The sequence below is a fragment of the Capra hircus genome, chromosome 29 (genome assembly GCF_001704415.2).
Source record: "Capra hircus breed San Clemente chromosome 29, ASM170441v1, whole genome shotgun sequence".
NCBI lineage: Eukaryota > Metazoa > Chordata > Mammalia > Artiodactyla > Bovidae > Capra > Capra hircus.
In genome coordinates, this window is record NC_030836.1 from 18107427 (window position 1) to 18126419 (window position 18993).

Genomic DNA, 18993 nt, shown 5'->3' on the forward strand with positions numbered 1-18993 from the left:
AAGAAAGCTGAGTGCTGAAGAATTGATGCTTTTGAACTGTGGCATTGGAAAAGACTCTTGAAAGTCCCTTGGACTACAAGGAGATCCAACAAGTCCATCCTAAAGGAAATCAGTCCTGAATACTCATTGAAAGGACTGATGCTGAAGCTGAAACTCCAATACTTTGTCCTCCTGATGTGAAGAACTGACTCCTTGGAAAAGACCCTGATGCTGGGAAAGATTGAAGGCAGGAGAAGGAAACGACAGAGGATGAGATGGTTGGATGGCATCACCGACTTGATGGACATGAGTTTGAGTAAGCTCCAAGAGTTGGTGATGGACAGGGAAGCCTGGCGTGCTGCAGTCCATGGGGTCGCAAAGACCCAGACACAAGTGAGCAATTGAACTGAACTGAAAAAGAAACTCCATACCTATTAGCAGTCACCCCACCCTGCTGACCCCGCCCAGCCTGTTTCCCATCCCTTCCAGCCCTATGCAGCCACAAGTCTATTTTGTGTCTCTGTTGATTTGCTTATTCCGGGTATTTCATATAAAGGTGATATGTGTTCTGATTGGCTCATTTTGCTTAGTGTAATATTTTGAAGGCTCATCTGTTCTATAGCATATGTCCTTTTATTAACAAGTAAGATTCTGTTTATTTGCCTGTCCATCAGCTGATGGACATTTGGGTAATTTCTACTTTTTGACTATTATGGATAGTGCTGTGAACATTCATGGATAAGTTGTTGGTTGAATATGTTTTTACTTCTCTTGGGTATGTGCCTAGGAGTGGATCTTCTGGTCATGTAGAGACTTTATGTTTAATATTTTGAGGACTGGCCAAAATGTTTACCACAGTGGCTGTACCATTTTATATTCCTACCAGCAATGCATGATGGTTCCAATTTCTAGAAATTATCCTTTCTGTTTATAATTTTTGACATCCAGAGGCCAAAGTCTCCAGCCTCCTTAGGGAAACAGGTCTTACTTTTCCAGGGAAAAGCCGCTTCTGGATATTGGTTTGTTTTTAATTTAGCCATTGATGTATTCTTAGAAAGTAAAGTATTGAGTTGAGAATATTTCAGTACTGTCCTCTAATTGGTTTGCATCTTTTTCATGTTTTTTAATTGGTGGAAGCCTCTAAATTTTAGCTTTGGGTTATGAACTTCCTAATAGATTTAGTAGTAACCTTTATAGCATCTTTTCTGACGCTCACCTTTTACAGATGGGAAGACAGTAGCCCAGAGGGAATAAGAGATTTGTCTAAAATAATTTTATTGGTCAGAACCAGGCATTTTTATTATTCTTTTCAGTCTCTATATTATTCATTCTGCCTATGGAGAGTCTGTGTGTTTTCCAAGGTTCTTTTCTTTCTTCTTTCTTTACTATAGCATTTGCCAATTTCAACTGTTACCATAACTTGAAAGACTTGTAAACGATTATTTTAAGTCCAGCTTCTCTACAGCACTCAAGATTCCCACCTGCAGTTGCCTGCTGGACATTTGTCTGCAGATGTTTATGGGGATGTAAAAAGCAGAATACAGCAAACAGTACAAACTACCTCACCAAAATAAGATTATCTTCCTAAATTCACGGCTTCTAGCATCTTTCCATTTGTTTAGTTTCCCAAATGTGACTCTTATTTGTCATTTTCCTGTAGTTTTTTCTTTACAAATTCCTTTCCATTCTTCCTCAGTATTTTTTTTTTTTTTGCCTTGGGTTCTTTGTCAAGGTGCTAACGTTCTATAAACAATTCTAAAATACTTTGGAGGGATTCCTGTACCTAAAACTGTTATAAGCTATGTTATAATACACTGTGGTCAAGTATCTTATAAGAAAAGTATGAGGCAACACCAAGTATTAAAAAAAAAAAAGTATGTTTAGTAATGAGACAAGAGACTGGGTTTTAGACCTGCCTCTTCCATTTATTTGGAGTAAGTTCTTTTACTCACTGGGGTCTCACTTTTGTTATCATAAAATGAGGAGGTTGGATTAGTGATTTTTCTGTAAGTCTTCATAATTATTTGTCCTTTCTCTCTCCTTTTGCCCACATCACTTCAACAGTGCCTGCAAGCTTTGGAGTTTCTGCATTCAAACCAAGTTATTCATAGAGACATCAAGAGTGACAACATCCTGTTGGGAATGGATGGCTCTGTCAAGCTAAGTGAGTAGGAGTGATAATCACTTCTCTTCTCTCTGAGACCCTGTCTCCTCTGGGATGGTAATCCTATGAGAGTAGCTACAAGACTCACCAAAGAATCTATTTCCTTGGATATGCCAGCACTTTATGTTACTCAGCACTATATAGGATGACATTTTCCCCCCACTCATTTACACATTAAATGAAAAACATTTACTGTGATGGGCAACAAGGATACTTTTGCCTATATTTAAGTAGTTCTCAACCTACTATGGGAAACATAAAATACATAATTAGAAAAGAGAGTTTAGTGTAATAACTTTCATTCAGTCATTCATTTAGCAAACTTTTATAAAATGTCTGTTTATGTGGTTGGCCATCTGAGAATGAAAAATGTGAGTAAGAACACACAGTTCTTATTGAAGGCCTCGTAATTAAGTGAACATATAATAGCAATATAATATAACTGCAGGCAGAACATTCTGTTCAGAAGTGTAAGGACCAAGAATCCAGAGAAAGAGATTGTGTCACAGGTGGATGGGCAGCTTATGGGAGGACTGTTAGCAGTCTCTACCCTGGGGCACAAGAGGAGGAACTTATTAAAGCAGGGTCATGCCTCAGTTCAGTTCAGTCGCTCAGTCGTGTCCAACTTATTGCGACCCCATGGACTGCAGCACACCAGGCCTCCCTGTCTATCACCAACTCTGGAACTTGCTCAAACTCATGTCCATCAAGTCGGTGATGCCATCCAACCATCTCATCCTCTGTCGTTTCCTTCTCCTGCCTTCAATCTTTCCCAGCATCAGGGTCTTTTCCAAGGAGTCAGTTCTTCACATCAGGTGGACAAAGTATTGGGAGTTTCAGCTTCAGCATCAGTCCTTTCAATGAATATTCAGGACTGATTTCCTTTAGGATGGACTTGTTGGATCTCCTTGTAGTCCAAGGGACTTTCAAGAGTCTTCTCCAACACCATAGTTCAGAAACATCAATTCTTCAGCACTCAGCTTTCTTTATAGTCCAACTCTCACATCCGTACTTGACTAGTGGAAAAACCATAGCTTTGACTAGATGGAACTTTTGTCGGCAAAGTAATGTCTCAGCTTTTATTATAATATGCTGTCTAGGTTGGTAATAACTTTTCTTTCAAGGAGCAAGTGTCTTTTAATTTCATGGCTGAAGTTACCATCTGCAGTGATTTTGGAGCCCCCCAAAATAAAGTGTGTTACTGTTTCCCCATCTATTTGCCATGAAGTGATGGAACCAGATGCCATGATGTTAGTTTTCTGAATGTTGAGTTTTAAGCCAACTTTTTCACTCTCCTCTTTCACTTTCATCAGGAGGCTCTTTAGGTTTTCTTCGCTTTCTGCTATAAGGGTAGTGTCATCTGCATATCAGAGGTGATTGATATTTGTCCCGGCAATCTTGATTCCAGCTTGTGCTTCATCTAGCCCGGCATTTTGCATGATGTACTCTGCATATAAATTAAATAAATAGAGTGACAATATATAGCCTTGACATATTCCTTTTCCTATTTGGAACCAGTCTGTTCTTCCATGTGCAGTTCTAACTGTTGCTTCCTGACCTGCATACAGATGTCCAAGAGGTAGGTTCGGTGGTCTAGTATTCCCATCTCTTTCAGAATTTTCCACAGTTTGTTGTGATCCACACACTCAGAGTCTTTGGTGTAGTCAGTAAAGCAGAATTAGATGTTTTTCTGGAACTCTCTTGCTTTTTCGATGATCTAATGGATGTTGCCAGTTTGATCTCTGATTCCTCTGCCTTTTCTAAAACCAGCTTGAACATCTGGAGGTTCACAGTTCATGCATGTTGAAGCCTGGCTTGGAGAATTTTGAGCATTACTTTACTAGCATATGAGATGAGTGCAATTGTGCATTAGTTTGAACATTCTTTGGCATTGCCTTTCTTTGGGATTGGAATGAAAACTGACCTTTTCCAGTCCCGTGGCCACTGCTGAGTTTTCCTAGTATGTGGGCATATTGAGTGCAGCACTTTCACAGCATCATCTTTCAGGATTTGAAACAGCTCAACTGGAATTCCATCATCTCCACTAGCTTTGTTCGTAATGATGCTTCGTAAGGCCCACTTGACTTCACATTCCAGGATGTCTGGCTCTAGGTCAGTGGTCATACCATCATGATTATCTGGGTCATGGAGATCTTTTTTGTATAGTTCTTGTGTGTATTCTTGCTACCTCTTCTTAATATCTTCTGCTTCTCTCATTTACTGTGCCCATCTTTGCATGAAACGTTACCTTAGTATATCTAATTTTCTTGAAGAGATCGCTAGTCTTTCCCATTCTGTTGTTTTCCTCTATTTCTTTGCACTGATATCTGAGGAAGGCTTTCTTCTCCTTGTTATTCTTTGGAACTCTTCATTCAAATGGGTATATCTTTCATTTTCTCCTTTGCTTTTTACTTCTCTTCTTTTCACAACTATTTGTAAGGCCTTCTCAGACAGCCATTTTGCTTTTTTGCATTTCTTTTTCTTGGGGATGGTCTTGATTCCTGTCTTCTGTACAATGTCACAAACATCCTTCCATAGTTCTTCAGGCACTCTATCAGATCTAATCCCTTGGGTCTATTTGTCACTTCCACTGTATAATCATAAGGGATTTGATTTAGGTCATACCTGAATGGTCTTGTGGTTTTCCCTACTTTCTTCAATTTAAGTCTGAGTTTGGCAATAAGGAGTTCATGATCTGAGCACAGTCAGCTCCTGGTCTTGTTTTTGCTGACTGTATAGAGCTTCTCCCTCTTTGGCTGCAAAGAATATAATCAATCTGATTTTGGTATTGACCATCTGGTAATGTCCGTGTGTAGAGTCTTCTCTTGTGCTGTTGGAAGAGGGTGTTGCTATGACCAGTGAATTCTCTTGGCAAAATTCTATTAGCCTTTGCCCTGCTTCATTCTGTACTCCAAGGCCAAATTTGCCTGTTACTCCAGGTGTTTCTTGACTTCCTACTTTTGCATTCCAGTCCCCTATAATGAAAAGGACATCTTTTTTGGGTGTTAGTTCTAGAAGGTCTTGTAGGTCTTCATAGAACCATTCAACTTCAGCTTCTTCAGCCTTACTGTTTGGGGCATAGGCTTGGATTACCGTGATATTGAATGGTTTGCCTTGGAAACAAACAGAGATCAATCTGTCGTTTTTGCGATTGCACCTAAATACTGTATTTCGGAGTCTTGTTGACTGTGATGGTGACCCCATTTTTCCTATGGGATTCTTGCCCACGACAATAGATAAAATGGTCATCTGAGTTAAAATTCATCCATTCCTGTCCATTTTAGTTTGATGACTACTAAAATGCCTATGTTCACTCTTGCCATCTCCTGTTTGCCCACTTCCAATTTGCCTTAATTCATGGACATAACATTCCAGGTTCCTATGTAATATTGCTGTTTACTGCATCGGACTTTGCTTCTATCACTAGTCACATCCACAGTGGGTGTTGTTTTTGCTTTGGCTCCGTCTTTTCATTCTTTCTGGAATTGTTTCTCCACTGATCTTCAGTAGCATATGGGACACCTACCGACCTGGGGAGTTCGTCTTTCAGTATCCTATCTTTTTGGCTTTCATACTGTTCATGGGGTTCTCAAAGCAAGAATACTCAAGTGGTTTGCCATTCCCTTCTCTAGTGGACCACATTTTTTCATGCCTAGTTGTAGATGATTAGGGTTTCATGCCTGAGAAATTAAATAAGGACCTAGTAACCAGATACTGGTATATGGGGATGGTTTTCAGGAAGAAAGCAGAATTTGGGTAGGTAATAAATGTCAAAATGGGCAGCTTAGCCTTTAATGCTAGTGTTTATGGTTTGAGGAGGAGTAGGAAGGCAGAAATGATGTTTCATGTTCCTCCTTAAAGTCTGACCAGGGCACAGCCTAGGAGCTGGATGTGAAGGTGGCAGTTATGTGACTCCAGCTTCGGAGAGACAAGGGATGTAGTGGTTAGGACACTGGCAGAGCTTGATACCTTGGGGTTGGCACATAGTATTTACGGAAGAAACACTCTGCATATGAACCGTTTCTGTCTTTTCTTTTTCAGCTGATTTTGGATTTTGTGCTCAGATCACCCCAGAGCAGAGCAAACGCAGCACCATGGTGGGAACACCGTACTGGATGGCACCAGAGGTTGTGACCCGGAAAGCCTATGGGCCTAAGGTTGACATTTGGTCCTTGGGCATCATGGCCATTGAAATGATTGAAGGAGAGCCCCCATACCTCAACGAAAACCCTCTGAGAGTGAGTGTTACTAGTCCCATATCAAGATGTTTGGGCTGTTGGATTTCTCTTTTCTGGATCAAACTAGGCAGTGATAAAGTATACATGCTTAAAGAAAATGTAAATTAGCAGTCATTCATTCATATATTCAGTGATTATTTGAGTTCTTATGGGCAAGAAACTGTTCTGATAATAATAAAACAAATTAATATATAGTAACAGAAGATAAGAGCTATGAAAGAAATAGTAAGGGGCTTAAGAGAGTAAGAGGGGGAAGGACAGAGAAGTATACTGTTTTATTCTAGGTGGAGAATGAATTCCTCTCTTATAAGTTATCTGAGGAGAAATCTGAAGAAAAAAAGGAATGAAAAAGTAAAAAGAAAAATGAAAAAAGGAATGAGCTTTGAGATTAATCTGAAGTAAGAATTTTCAAGTTATCAAGTGTATAAAGAACTTGTTTAGAGAACATACTTGATAGATCCTTGGGAAAACCAAGGAGACTAATGTCCCTGAAGTGAGTGAGCAGAGTGGACAAGGTTCTGACCATGTTAAGTTAAAATGTTTATTAGACATCTTAAATGGAGGTATTCAGTAGAATTGGGCATAAGAGTTCAGAGTTCAAGAGTGAGCATTTAGGACTCGAAATACAAATTTATTAGTAGGTATTATATGGTTGGTTTATTTAAAAATCAGAGGTAGATGATAATGAGATCACTCACCTAGGGAGAGAGGTAGTACTGAGACCTGGGATACTCTCATATTTACAAATTAGAGGAACCAGCAAAGTTGATCAATGGGCAGCCTTCCTGGTAGAAGGAGAACTGAGAGACGTGTCCTGGAGGCCAAGAGGACAAGTGTTTCGAGAAGGAGGATGGACCAGTGTGTCAAATGTGACTAAGTTGCATTTAAGCCAAAGCGAAGTAATGATCATTAGATTTGCCCGTGTGAAGGTTGTTGATGACTTTGACAGTCAGTTTCACTGGAGTGATGGGAACGAAAGCCTGATTAGAGTAAATCCACCAGAGTGAAGAAATGACATATATAAGCAGTTACTTTTCATCGTTTTCTTTCAGAGGAATTTTGCAGTTATGCTAACAGAGAAGTGAGTGGAGCCATATCTTGAAGTAGAGACTAGGGGGGTTTTCTTTTTTTGTTTTTTGTTTTGAAGATGATATTATCATAGCATGTTTTTGTGCTGATGAGAATTATCTAGTAGAGAGGAAAATGGTCATGTACAAGAGGGATGTGACGTCTGTAGGAGAGATAGTTATATCGTTAAGTAGATCGGGGGGTTGGATCAAGTACTGAAGTAAAGATCATCAAATTAGAACTTGGACAGTTTGTTATTATAATAGGAGAGGGAAAGCAGTGTAAGTGAATACAGATACAAGTAGGTTGATAATTTTGATCATGGGCAAATGTGAGAGTTATTCTGATTGTTTTTGTTATTTATTCCAACCTCTCACTCAATGCCAGAATTCCCAGAGTTTTGTCGCTACTCAACAGTCATGTAGTTTTAGCCAGTTACCTCTTGGATAGCCCTGATTATTGAAAAGTGTTTTAGTGTACCAAACTGAAACTACCTTCCATAGTTTCTTTCCTTGCCTCCCAGTATTGCCCTGTGGATCCACATGCCACTCATCTTCCTCCACCTTAGAGTGGCCTTGAAAATGATGATGAATAGTAGTAACAGAAATAAGACTGGGATCAAAGTCAGAGGACATAAGCTTGTGTAAACAGCATGATCCCAAGCATATCTCTTTATGTTTTAGGACTTTATCTGTGAAATGGGGATGATAATTCTTGCTCTGCCTATTACCCAGAGTTATTGTGGTCATTAAATGAGATAGTGTTTGTGTAAACACTTATGAAATAAAGTTCAGATTGCTTTAAAAGGTTTAGTATGATGTTTTTCTTTATCTTTCCCAGGATATGGCTTCATATTAGAGAACCAAGATGGCAACAGTGAAACAGATTGCTCCTTTACAGAATAGTTCCTTTATATATTCTTTTCCTGCTAGAAGAGATCAGTGTTTAGATGACTGAGATGATGGCACCAGGAATAATAAGTTTCCTTCAGTAAATGGGCAGGTGTTTAACTCATTAGGCTAAATGTATAGTAAACCATTTAGATTTAAATCAATAATAATAAATCCTTGGATCTGTAACACACTTCATAAGCTTATGAAATGCTTTCAATATGTTATCTTGTTTTATTTTACAGACATGTGAGATAGGCACTGTTATCATCCCTGTTTTACAGACGAGGAAGTTAGAAATTCACTGGAAATTTGGCTCTTAAGTCATATTCTCTCCATTATACCAAAGCTGCCTCTTTGTCTTCTGAAGGCAGAAAGTAGCCGACCATATTTCTTCGGGGCCTGTCTGGGAACCAGGAAAGAATCCCAGGTAGAGCCCAGGGCAATTCTGTTTGTATTTCCAGGCCTTGTACCTCATTGCCACCAATGGGACCCCAGAGCTTCAGAACCCAGAGAAGCTGTCAGCTATCTTCCGAGACTTTCTGAACCGCTGTCTTGAGATGGATGTGGAGAAGAGAGGTTCGGCTAAAGAACTGCTGCAGGTAACTATCCCTATGTAGGGAGGCACCTAATTCAGAGAATCACATAATCAAGGCTTTTTTGCTGCATTTTTGTATGGCTGTTATAGAACTAGGCTTTTCTCCTAGCACGTCCCACACTCCTATTTCCCTCATCTTGTTCATCCCTGGACCTTTGCTGATGTTACTCCCTTGGGCTCTTCCTCAGCCTATTAAAACTCTGTACTTTTCTAGGCTGTATCTTACAGAGTTATTTTCTGAGCTCTTATTGAACTTTGCCTATATCTTCCTTTGGTGCTTGTTATGTTCTGCCTGAATTAGTCTAGCAGAGTTTGAGTCTAGATGAGAAGAAATTTTTTGACATGCAAATCTTATACAAGGTATATTTTACTGGGATAAACTCAAAAGATAGATTTTTAGGAAAGGATATCAGAAGACATTCATTTAGAGGATAGTTAGTGCAACATTTCAAGTCTTCCCAGTTTCTTCATGGAAACCCTTGCAGATGGTGGGAATGACAGTCTGCTTGTTTGTTCATTTATTTCAGTTTTTTGGCCATGCCACATGGCATGAGGGACCTTAGTTCCCTGACCAGGGATCAAACCTGTGCCCTCCTGCAGTGGAAGCTTGGAGTCTTAACCATTGGATCACCAGGAAGGTCCCTATAGTCTGCTTGTTTGGAGTGAGATCCTGACAGGCTGTGGGGAACCTGAAGTTGGGGGTTTACCAAGCCTTGTATATTCCACCAGCTTAATCCTGAAGTTATAGCATGATTATTTCATATGGTTTCAAAATTTGCTTTTAGTTGACCACGTTATCTATATTTAGCATTTATGTTTCAGTTACAGTTTCTCATTACTAGTGTTATTTTACTACATTGCCAACTGGTGATTTAATAAGTGTGACATGCAACTTACTGACGATGAGAAATGTGTAGATTTGCACAGTCAGTCAGTATACAAAAGTCATAAAACTTTTGTATTTTGAGGACTAACACAGGGCAGGGCAGGGCAGGATGTACCATACTGCATCAAATTAAAGCTAACTATGAACAATTCTGTCTTCCTTACTGTTAGTAGATCATAACTTCTATGTTATTAATCCTTGGTTTCCTCTTACCTGGGACCTGAATCAAAATAGGTATTCAGTGGGAGAAAACATTTGCAAATGATATCACTGATAAAGCATTAATATCCAAAATATATAACCAGCTCATACAATTCAGGAAAAAAAAACCCTACAAAAAACCCAGTTAAAAAGTGGGCAGAAGACCTGAATAGACATTTTTCCAAAGAGAAAATGCAGATGGTCAGCAGGCACATGAAAAGATGCTCAGTATCACTAAGTATCAGGGAAATGCAAATCAAAACCACAGCGAGAAATCACCTCATAGCTGTCAGAATAGCTGTCATCAAAAAGAATCCAAATAACAAATGTTGACAAGGATGTGGAGAAAAGGGAACCCTCCTACACACTTGATGGGGATATAAATTGGTACAGCCAATATGGAAAACAATATGGAGGTTTCTCAAGAAACTAAAAATAGAACTATGATATGACCCTGTGGTTCAGTCCTGGGTATATATATGAAAGAAACAAAAACTAATATGAAAAGATACATGCAACTCAGTGTTCATAGCAACATTATTTATAATTGCCAAGATATGTAAGTGACCTCAGTGTCCATCAGGAGATGAATGGATAAAGAAGATGTGGATGAATACTGAAAGTGAAGTCGCTCAGTCATGTCCGACTCTTTGCGACCCCTTGGACTGTAGCCCACCAGGATCCTCAGTCCATGGGATTTTCCAGGCAAGAATACTGGAGTGGGTTGCCATTTCCTTCTCCAGGGGTGGATGAATACTACTCAACCATAAAAAAGAATGAAATCTTGCCATTTGGAACAACATGGATGGACTTGGAGGATATTATGCTAAGTGAAATAAGTCAGACAGAAAAATAAATGTTGTATGACATCACTTATATGTGGAATCTAAAAAGTAAAATAAACTAGTGAATATAACAAAAAAGAAACAGATTCATAGATATAGAGAATAAATTAGTGGTTACCAATGGAGAGAGGGAAAGTGGGGGAGGGACATTATATGGGTAGGGTATTAAGAGACACAAATTATTACATGTAAAACAAGCTGCAAGGATATATTGTATAACCCAGGAGATATAGCCAATATTTTATAATAATTATAAATGGAATATAACCTATAAAAATTGTGAATCACTATATTTTATACCTGTGATTTATGCAATGGGCTTCCCTAGTGGCTCAATGGTAAAGAATCTGCCTGCCAATGCAGTAGACGCAGGTTCGATCCCTGGGTTGGGAAGATTTCCTGGAGAAGGAAATAGGAAGCCACTCCAGTATTCTTGCCTGGGAGATCCCATGGACAAAGGAGCCTGGCGGGCTACAGTCTACAGAGTTGCAAAAGAATCGGACATGGCTTAGTGATTAAGCAACAACAATTTGTTGTTTAATCTTTAAACTAACATTGTATATCAACTATACTTCAATTAAAAAATAGGTATTCAGAAGATGTTTGTTGAATTGAATGGAATTGCTTAAACCTTCATTGAAATGTTACCTTCTGTAGATATTTAGCATCTCTTTGTAATCAGAGTTACTGACTACAGAGCATTGATATATTAGATATGAGATCTGGGTTCTACCAAACCCATTAGTTTCTAGCATCCTTTGGGACAAAACCTCCTTATAACAGGCAGGTTAGGAGCCTTTTCCTTTCATATGAAGTTTTTTCTGGAAATACCAAGCTTTGGGAAATGTGCAAATAGTCTAAGCCTCAAGATGATATTGTTAACTAGGTATTAAAACATAGTTACTGAAAGATTAATGTCCTCTCGAGTTTTTTTCCTGATATAATAATACATGACAAATAATAAATGCATTGTGTTGAATCTTTACCACATTCTAGGCACTAAGGATTTTACATATTTTTTAACCTATTCTTTTTTAATAAACCTGTGATTTATAGATTTTTGTATTCCCATTTTTACAGGTGAGGAAACTGAGATTTCAAGTGTTCAATAACTTTGCATGATTAAAAAGTAACTGAGAAGTAGTGGACCCAGGATTTAAATCTGTGTGTATTTGGCTCTCAAGTGTGTCTATTCTTGGCCACTGCCTGGTTCCGAGTGTTAAGCTGGAAAGACCTTAGGGCTTATCTTGTCTGATTTGTTCATTTCACAGAGAAGAAAACTGAGGCCTCCTAATTGGGTGTTGGATCATGCTGCATTCTCAACTCAGGGGAGTTGTATAAACATGCAGTCTGAGAACACTGACTCTTTAACTTGTTACTGTACATTGTAAATATTCTAAACAATGACTTTCAGAATCTCAGATCATGAAAGCTTCCCATCTGTTTCTCCTGTGAGAATGATATATATGGATAGAAATACATAGGGGCTTTAGTTGGAATTCATATCTTTGTAATTTAGCCAAGATCTTTTATTCCTTTTGTAGTAATAGTTTCTTATTCTCAGTACCTCTTTGAATCCCATCTCTGTTCAAAAAAAATTTGAAGCACTTCTAGCAAAGAATATTTGTAGATATTTCTATATTTAGAAATATAGAAATTTTAAAATTTAATGTATGTATACACATATACAATATGATTAATAAAAGAGACTTAGGATGGCCAGAAGAACCAAACATACTAATCATTTGTGTTAAATAGTTTTGTTTAAACATCAAATTTGGTTCTTAGTGTCCTGGTAGTGAAAACAGAAATAAAATACGTTAGTTAGTTCCTATGTTTCTTATCCAAGGGGAGAAACAGCCTATACCCTCAAGACACAAAGCCTTTTCACTAGTAAATGAAGAAAAGTCATTTTTAGTTGTGAGTTCAGAGTTCTGTGATGATCGTTTTCCATAATGTTTTTTCACTGAAAACATAAAGTAATTTGCAAATGGTGTTTTTTCCACAATGGTCTTTAATGGTTGTGGGTATGGCCCACAGTATAGCCCAGTGAAAGTTTTTTGGAAAAGGACCAAGTCCTTCCTGGGTTAATTAACCTTACTAAACTCAAGGATAGAACAACAAATTCCCAAATCAGTTCTTCTGAAATGCAGAATTGGAGTGTACCATTGGGTCATGATCAGTTAAGGAAATCATACAGTACAAACTCTTCTTATGTATGTGTTCTTTCTTGCAGCATGTCTTCTGTGGGATTCATCCTATTATCAGTGTATCAATTACTTATTCCTTTTCATTGCTCTGTAATTTTTGTATAGTATTCTATGAGTATAATGGTACTCACTCTTTCAGTCTCTTGGACATTTATGTTCTTTCATTTATGACTGTCATAAGTAAAACTGCAGTGAGCATTTATGTGTGTGTCTTCTGGTGAATTAAAAAACTTAACTTCTCTTGAAATATATCTAGAAGTGGAATTGGTGGGATATAAGATAGACATGTGTTTAGCTGTAGGTAGATATTGCCAAACAGTTCTTCAAAATGATATGTTATCTTTGAAAGATGTCCTTCAATTTGAAGTTGATGATATACACAGTATACAAACATGGATGCCCTGAAAATTTTGTAACGGTTGCTAAAGAAGAATGGTAAATTGTCATGAGTCTTTTGTTATTTTTCTGCTTTCTAGCATCAATTTCTGAAGATTGCCAAGCCTCTCTCCAGCCTCACTCCACTGATTGCTGCTGCAAAGGAGGCAACCAAGAACAATCACTAAAACCACAGCACCCCAGCCTCATTGTGCCAAGCCTTCTGTGAAATAAATGCTCATTTCGGAAATTCCAACCCCTGTTGCTCTTCCTTGCCTTCTCCTCCCATTTCCTGGTCTAGTGCTCTCAAGACTGATCCTTGAAAACCATGTGTCCAGCATTGAAGAGAACTGCAATTGACTAATTGGATGACGGCCATTTTAAAATAAGGAATTTGCTCCCAACCTGTGGATGTGAGGGTGATTTATGATCAAGGACTTACATGAATAAATCCTTGGACTCCTATTTCTGCCCCACCCCGCACCAGCCAATCAGTTCTTGACTATATAGAATTTTGACTTTATAACATAATCAACTTGTGATCAGTTGAGATATTTTTCAGTGCTTGCTTTTCTGTTATCAGACTGCCCAAACACATTATTGTACTTGAAAATTAGAACAGCCCAAGGAATGCCATGGGGGTAATATTCAGCCAGGACATGAATGGCTCTTCTTTCTGGACCATGACTTTGGCACAGCTGATCCTGATATGGGTGGGAGAGCTACCATGTTTTTCTTTGTATATGCTTCAAGCATCTTTTTGGGAGGATCTAGATCCAGTCGTGTTCCCATGCTATTTCTTGTGAAATGATCTTGGCTATGTAGTAGCTTTTGACTCCCTAAATTCCCCTAGGCTGCTGCCCCCATTCTGCCCTTGTTTAGAACATTGAGAAGTTTCTTAGAGCACATGCTGGGTGAGAGTAGTGTGAGAAGTCAAGGAAAAAAAAAAAAAGCTGCTTTTAGAATAAAGCTGGGCATCAGCACCTGTCCAGCTATACCTATGTGATGTTTGAAGAACTCAGCATGTTTTTCCATCTGCAACAAGGAGCTAAAAGAGTAACTCATCTTCTGATTGCCCTGATCTCTGGGTCAAAGAGAAAGAACTCCAAATCTGAGACTACATGTTAGTTTTGGATGGATTTGTTGGCCTGAGATGATAGTCTGCCAGCTATGAGGGAACCCTGTTTTTACATTGCATGGCCAAGCTCTCTGCAAATGGAAATGCTTGCACTGGGTGTTGGGGATGTTTGCTACCTCCTGCTATCTTTGTGGTTTTGGTCCTCCCATTATGGTAGGACCCCTGGCCAGCATTGTGGCTTGTCATGTTAGCCCCAATGGCTACCTTGTCATGCTCTGAGGTACCACTGCCTCTGCAGTTTTATTTCCTTCAATAAAAGGAGATGAAAATATTCTATTTGGTGTATGCCTTTTTTTCGCTTTTCCCTTCCCTTCTTTTCTAATTTTTTATTTGATTTTTTCTAAGTTAAGAAAAAATATATATATTATAAAAATATTCTTTCTTCTAGAATCATTTGAGATTAAGTTGCAGATAAGATGCTGCTTTACCACTATATATTTACTTTATTGTGTATTCTTTATTCTTAACACTTTTGCAGAGGTGAAGACCCATGAAAGCCAGTGGTGTAGTTTGAAGACCAGACAGTCAAAGAGCAGTGGTATAGATTCTAGTGGAAGTCTAGGGGATTCCCTGGTGATTTAATGGTTAGGATTATGCCCTTCCACTGCAGGGGGCATGGGTTTGATCCCTGGTCAGGGAACTAAGATCCTGCATGCTGTGCTGCTGCTGTTGCTGCTAAGTCGCTTCAGTTGTGTCCGACTCTGTGTGACTCTCATAGACTGCAGCCCACCAAGCTCCCCCGTCCCTGGGATTTGGAGTGGGTGGCATGGCCAAAAAAGCAGGTGTGCACTGCTATATTTAAAATGGATAAGCAATAAGGCCCTATTGTACACCACAGGGAACTCTGCTCAGTGTTATGTGGCAGTTTGAATGGGAGGGGAGTTTGGAAGAGAACGGATATATGTTTATATTTTTGACTGAGTCCCTTTGCTGGAGAAGATCGATGTCCTACTGGCACAGTCAGAGAATAGCCTTTCTCCACATTTTTGTTCGTTCAGACTGTCAGCTAATTGAATGATGTCCACCCGCCTTGAGGAGGCACATCTCCTTTGTTCAGTCCATCAATTCAAATGCTAAACTCTTCTGGATACACCCTCAAAGGCACACCCAGAAATAACATTTAATGAGATATGGGGCTCCTGATGACCCAGTCAGGTTGACAGAATTAACCATCACACTCTCCATTCCCACCTCCAGATGAAGGTGATAACTCCAGGGAGGACTGGTCAGCTGACAACTCTTATAACGCTATGTGATTATGGCTTTTAGATCAGGGGGTCAAAAGTGATGATTAGTGAGACCTGATACTGTCTTATGAAGAAAAATGCAGAGCAACAGGAGATCCTCCTGTAGTTACTGAAAGGACAAGTATGATTGGATTGCTTCTGTGTAAGACAGAAGGAATATTAGATAATGTTCCACAAGAAATGATGAAGATCCAAAGATTGTACTTCCTCACTCTTAGACTGCAGTGGTAAACTGGTTAGTCTAATGAGGGCTGAAAATTGTTAATTGCCTCTCTGGAATTTTAGAGTTGATTAGTTGGGTCATGTCTGACTCTTTGCAACACAATCGACTGCAGCATGCCAGACTTCCCAGTCCTTCACCATCACCTGGAGCTTGCTCAAACTCATGTCCATTGAGTCAGTGATGCCATCCAACCATCTCACCCTCTGTCGTCCCCTTCTCCTGCCCTCAGTCTTCGTGTCAGGTAGCCAAAGTATTGGAGCTTCAGCTTCAGCATCAGTCCTTCCAGTGAATATTCAGGATTGATTTCCTTTAGGATGGACTGGTTTGATCTCCTTGGAGTCCAAGGGACTCTCAAGAGTCTTCTCCAACACCACAGTTCAAAAACATCAATTCTTTGGCGCTCAGCCTTCCTTATGGTCCAGCTTTCACATCTGTACATGACTGTTGGAAAAACCATAGCTTTGACCAGACAGACCTTTGTTGGCAAAGTAATGTCTCTGCTTTTTAATATGCTGTCTAGGTTTGTCATAGCTTTTCTTCCAAAGGGCAAGTGTCTTTTAATTGCGTGGCTGAAGTGTCCATCTGCAGTGTTTTTGGAGCCCAAGAAAATCAAGTCTGTCACTGTTTCTGTTGTTTCCTCCTCTGTTTGTCATGAAGTGATGGGACCAGATGCCATGATCCTACTTTTTTGAATATTGAATTTTAAGCCAGCTTTTCACTCTCCTCTTTCACCTTCATCAAGAAACTCTTAAGTTTCTCTTTGCTTTTTGCCATAAGGGTGGTATCATCTGCATATCTGTGGTTATCGATATTTCTTCCAGCAATCTTGATTCCAGCTTATGCTTCATCCAGCCTGCTATTTTTCATGATATATTCTGTATTTAAGTTAAATAAGCAGGGTGACAATATATAGCCTTGATGTACTCCTTTCCCAATTTGGAATCAGTCCATTGTTCCATATCTGGTTCTAACTCTTGCTTCTTAACCTGCATAATCAGGAGGCAGGTAAGGTGGTCTGGTATTCGCATCTATTTAAGAATTTTCCACAGTGTGTGGCAGAAGTCCTCTTGGAGGAGGTTGCCATTAGCCCCACCATAGAGCCTCTGAGCAGACAACCCCAAACTGGAGAACCCTTATACTAAAGAAGTTCCTGCACTGTTGCAAAAGTTCTAGGGCCCACAGTAGATTTCCCAACCTGGGGATCTGGCAAAGGAATTGAGAACCTCAGGGAATTTGACATAGCCATCAGTTCAGTTCAGTTCAGTTCAGTTGCTCAGTCGTGTTCGACTGTTTGCGACCCCATGAATCGCAGCACTCCAGGCCTCCCTGTCCATCACCAACTCCCAGAGTTCACTCAGATTCATAGAATATGACAAAAACTGGTTAGAACCAAGATGGCAGAAGATTCGACTTCCAGTAGACCTTGAGCCTCATTATATGTTCATTATAATGCATTAGCATATTCTAAGTGACACATCCACCAGTGCCATGATGGTTCTGAGACCAACTATAAAAGGCCACAAGTGGGTGATGGCCCAATCCTGCAACTCTCCACCCTCTCCCTGAAATAGTTGGAATAATCTTCCCACTCATTAACCTATGAAATTACCCAGCCCGTAACTAACTACAGCATATTTCAGGGCCTCTCATATTCTGAGATGGCCCACACTCTTGTCTGTGGAGTGTATTTACCCCAAGGCTGTTCTTGATTTTTGAGATGAACCACATTCTGTCTATGGAATGTGTATCTCTCTAAGTAAATCCATTTCATATCTATGGCTTTGTCTCTCACTAATTTCTTTCTGTGATGAGTCATAAAGAACCTGAGCTTCATTGAGTCCTGAGATGAGTTGTGTGATCTCAGTTAAAAGACCATGGGTTCAAGTCCCAATGTGGCTTTTGGCTGGGTTTGAGTCCCATCATGTCAGTTCAACTACCATCTCAGGGGCAGTGTTTCACAAGCATTAGCTCTGCTGTGAACTTTCCAACAATTTAAGCATTAGAGTGATGACTGTCTATGTAATCAAGCAGGACCCCATTGGGCCCTGCTGGACACAAGAGTGATTCTGTATTCCTAGTTTCTTATTTGCAGGATCTAGGCTTCAGCCTTCTAGACATTCCTGAGTTCCAAAGAGTAGATTCAAGCAGTTTCTAGCCAGCAAAGTAAGGAAATGCAGAAACAAAGGAAGAACAATCAAGAAGCTGTAGTGCAGCCGTTAAAAACAGGATCCTGCTTCCTTCTCAAAGGATATACATTAAGTGTCTTTGACTACTTCTGTAGGAACTAAAGCCCCCACACAGGTGGAGGATGGCAACTTTAGACTGAACACAAGATTCCTGGAATACTGACCTGTTACGTCACCACCGACCAATCAGAAGGTGTCATACACCCTGCAACCGTCATCCCAAATTTTGGCCTGTAAAAACTTTTCCCTAAGAAGCATTGGAGAGTTGGGGTTTCTGAACATGAGCCACCTATTCTTCTTGCTTTGCCCTGCAGTAAGCCTTTCTCTGCTCCAAACTCTGATGTTTGGGTTTGTTTGGACTTACTGTGCATCTGTGCCTGCGTGGTCAGTCGCTCAGTCATGCCTGACTCTTTGAGATCCTGTGGACTGTAGCCTGGTCGGCTCCTCTGTCCATGGGATTTTCCTGCCAAGAGTACTGGAGTGGGTTGCTATTTCCTCCTCCAGGAGATCCCCTCACCCAGGGGTCCAATTCGCATCTCCTGCATTGGCAGGTGGATTCTTTACCCCTAAGCCACACAAACTTTTGTTCAGTATCATTTACTATAGGGATATCTAGACATCCACCCACATAGTGAATATTCTTCATGTCCATGCAACTTAACAGCAAGTTTCCTTACATTTCATTGCCTTCAGAGTGTAGAACCAGAACTCTGAAACTGTCTACTCAGATAATCACTACTTGTCT

General features: G+C 39.7%; 1 protein-coding gene across 4 annotated transcripts in view; it reads left to right on the forward strand.

Moving 5' to 3' along the window:
* Window positions 1–14868, forward strand: part of PAK1 (p21 (RAC1) activated kinase 1) — a 162228-nt gene extending 147360 nt beyond the window's left edge. For all 4 annotated transcript variants that reach the window (XM_018043395.1, XM_018043396.1, XM_005699502.2 and 1 more), the window contains 4 exons: window positions 2044–2143; window positions 6185–6381; window positions 8804–8941; window positions 13556–14868. In XM_018043395.1, the coding sequence (XP_017898884.1) occupies window positions 2044–2143; window positions 6185–6381; window positions 8804–8941; window positions 13556–13642 (522 nt within the window). In that variant the 3' untranslated portion in view covers window positions 13643–14868. The remainder of the gene's footprint in view (window positions 1–2043; window positions 2144–6184; window positions 6382–8803; window positions 8942–13555) is intronic.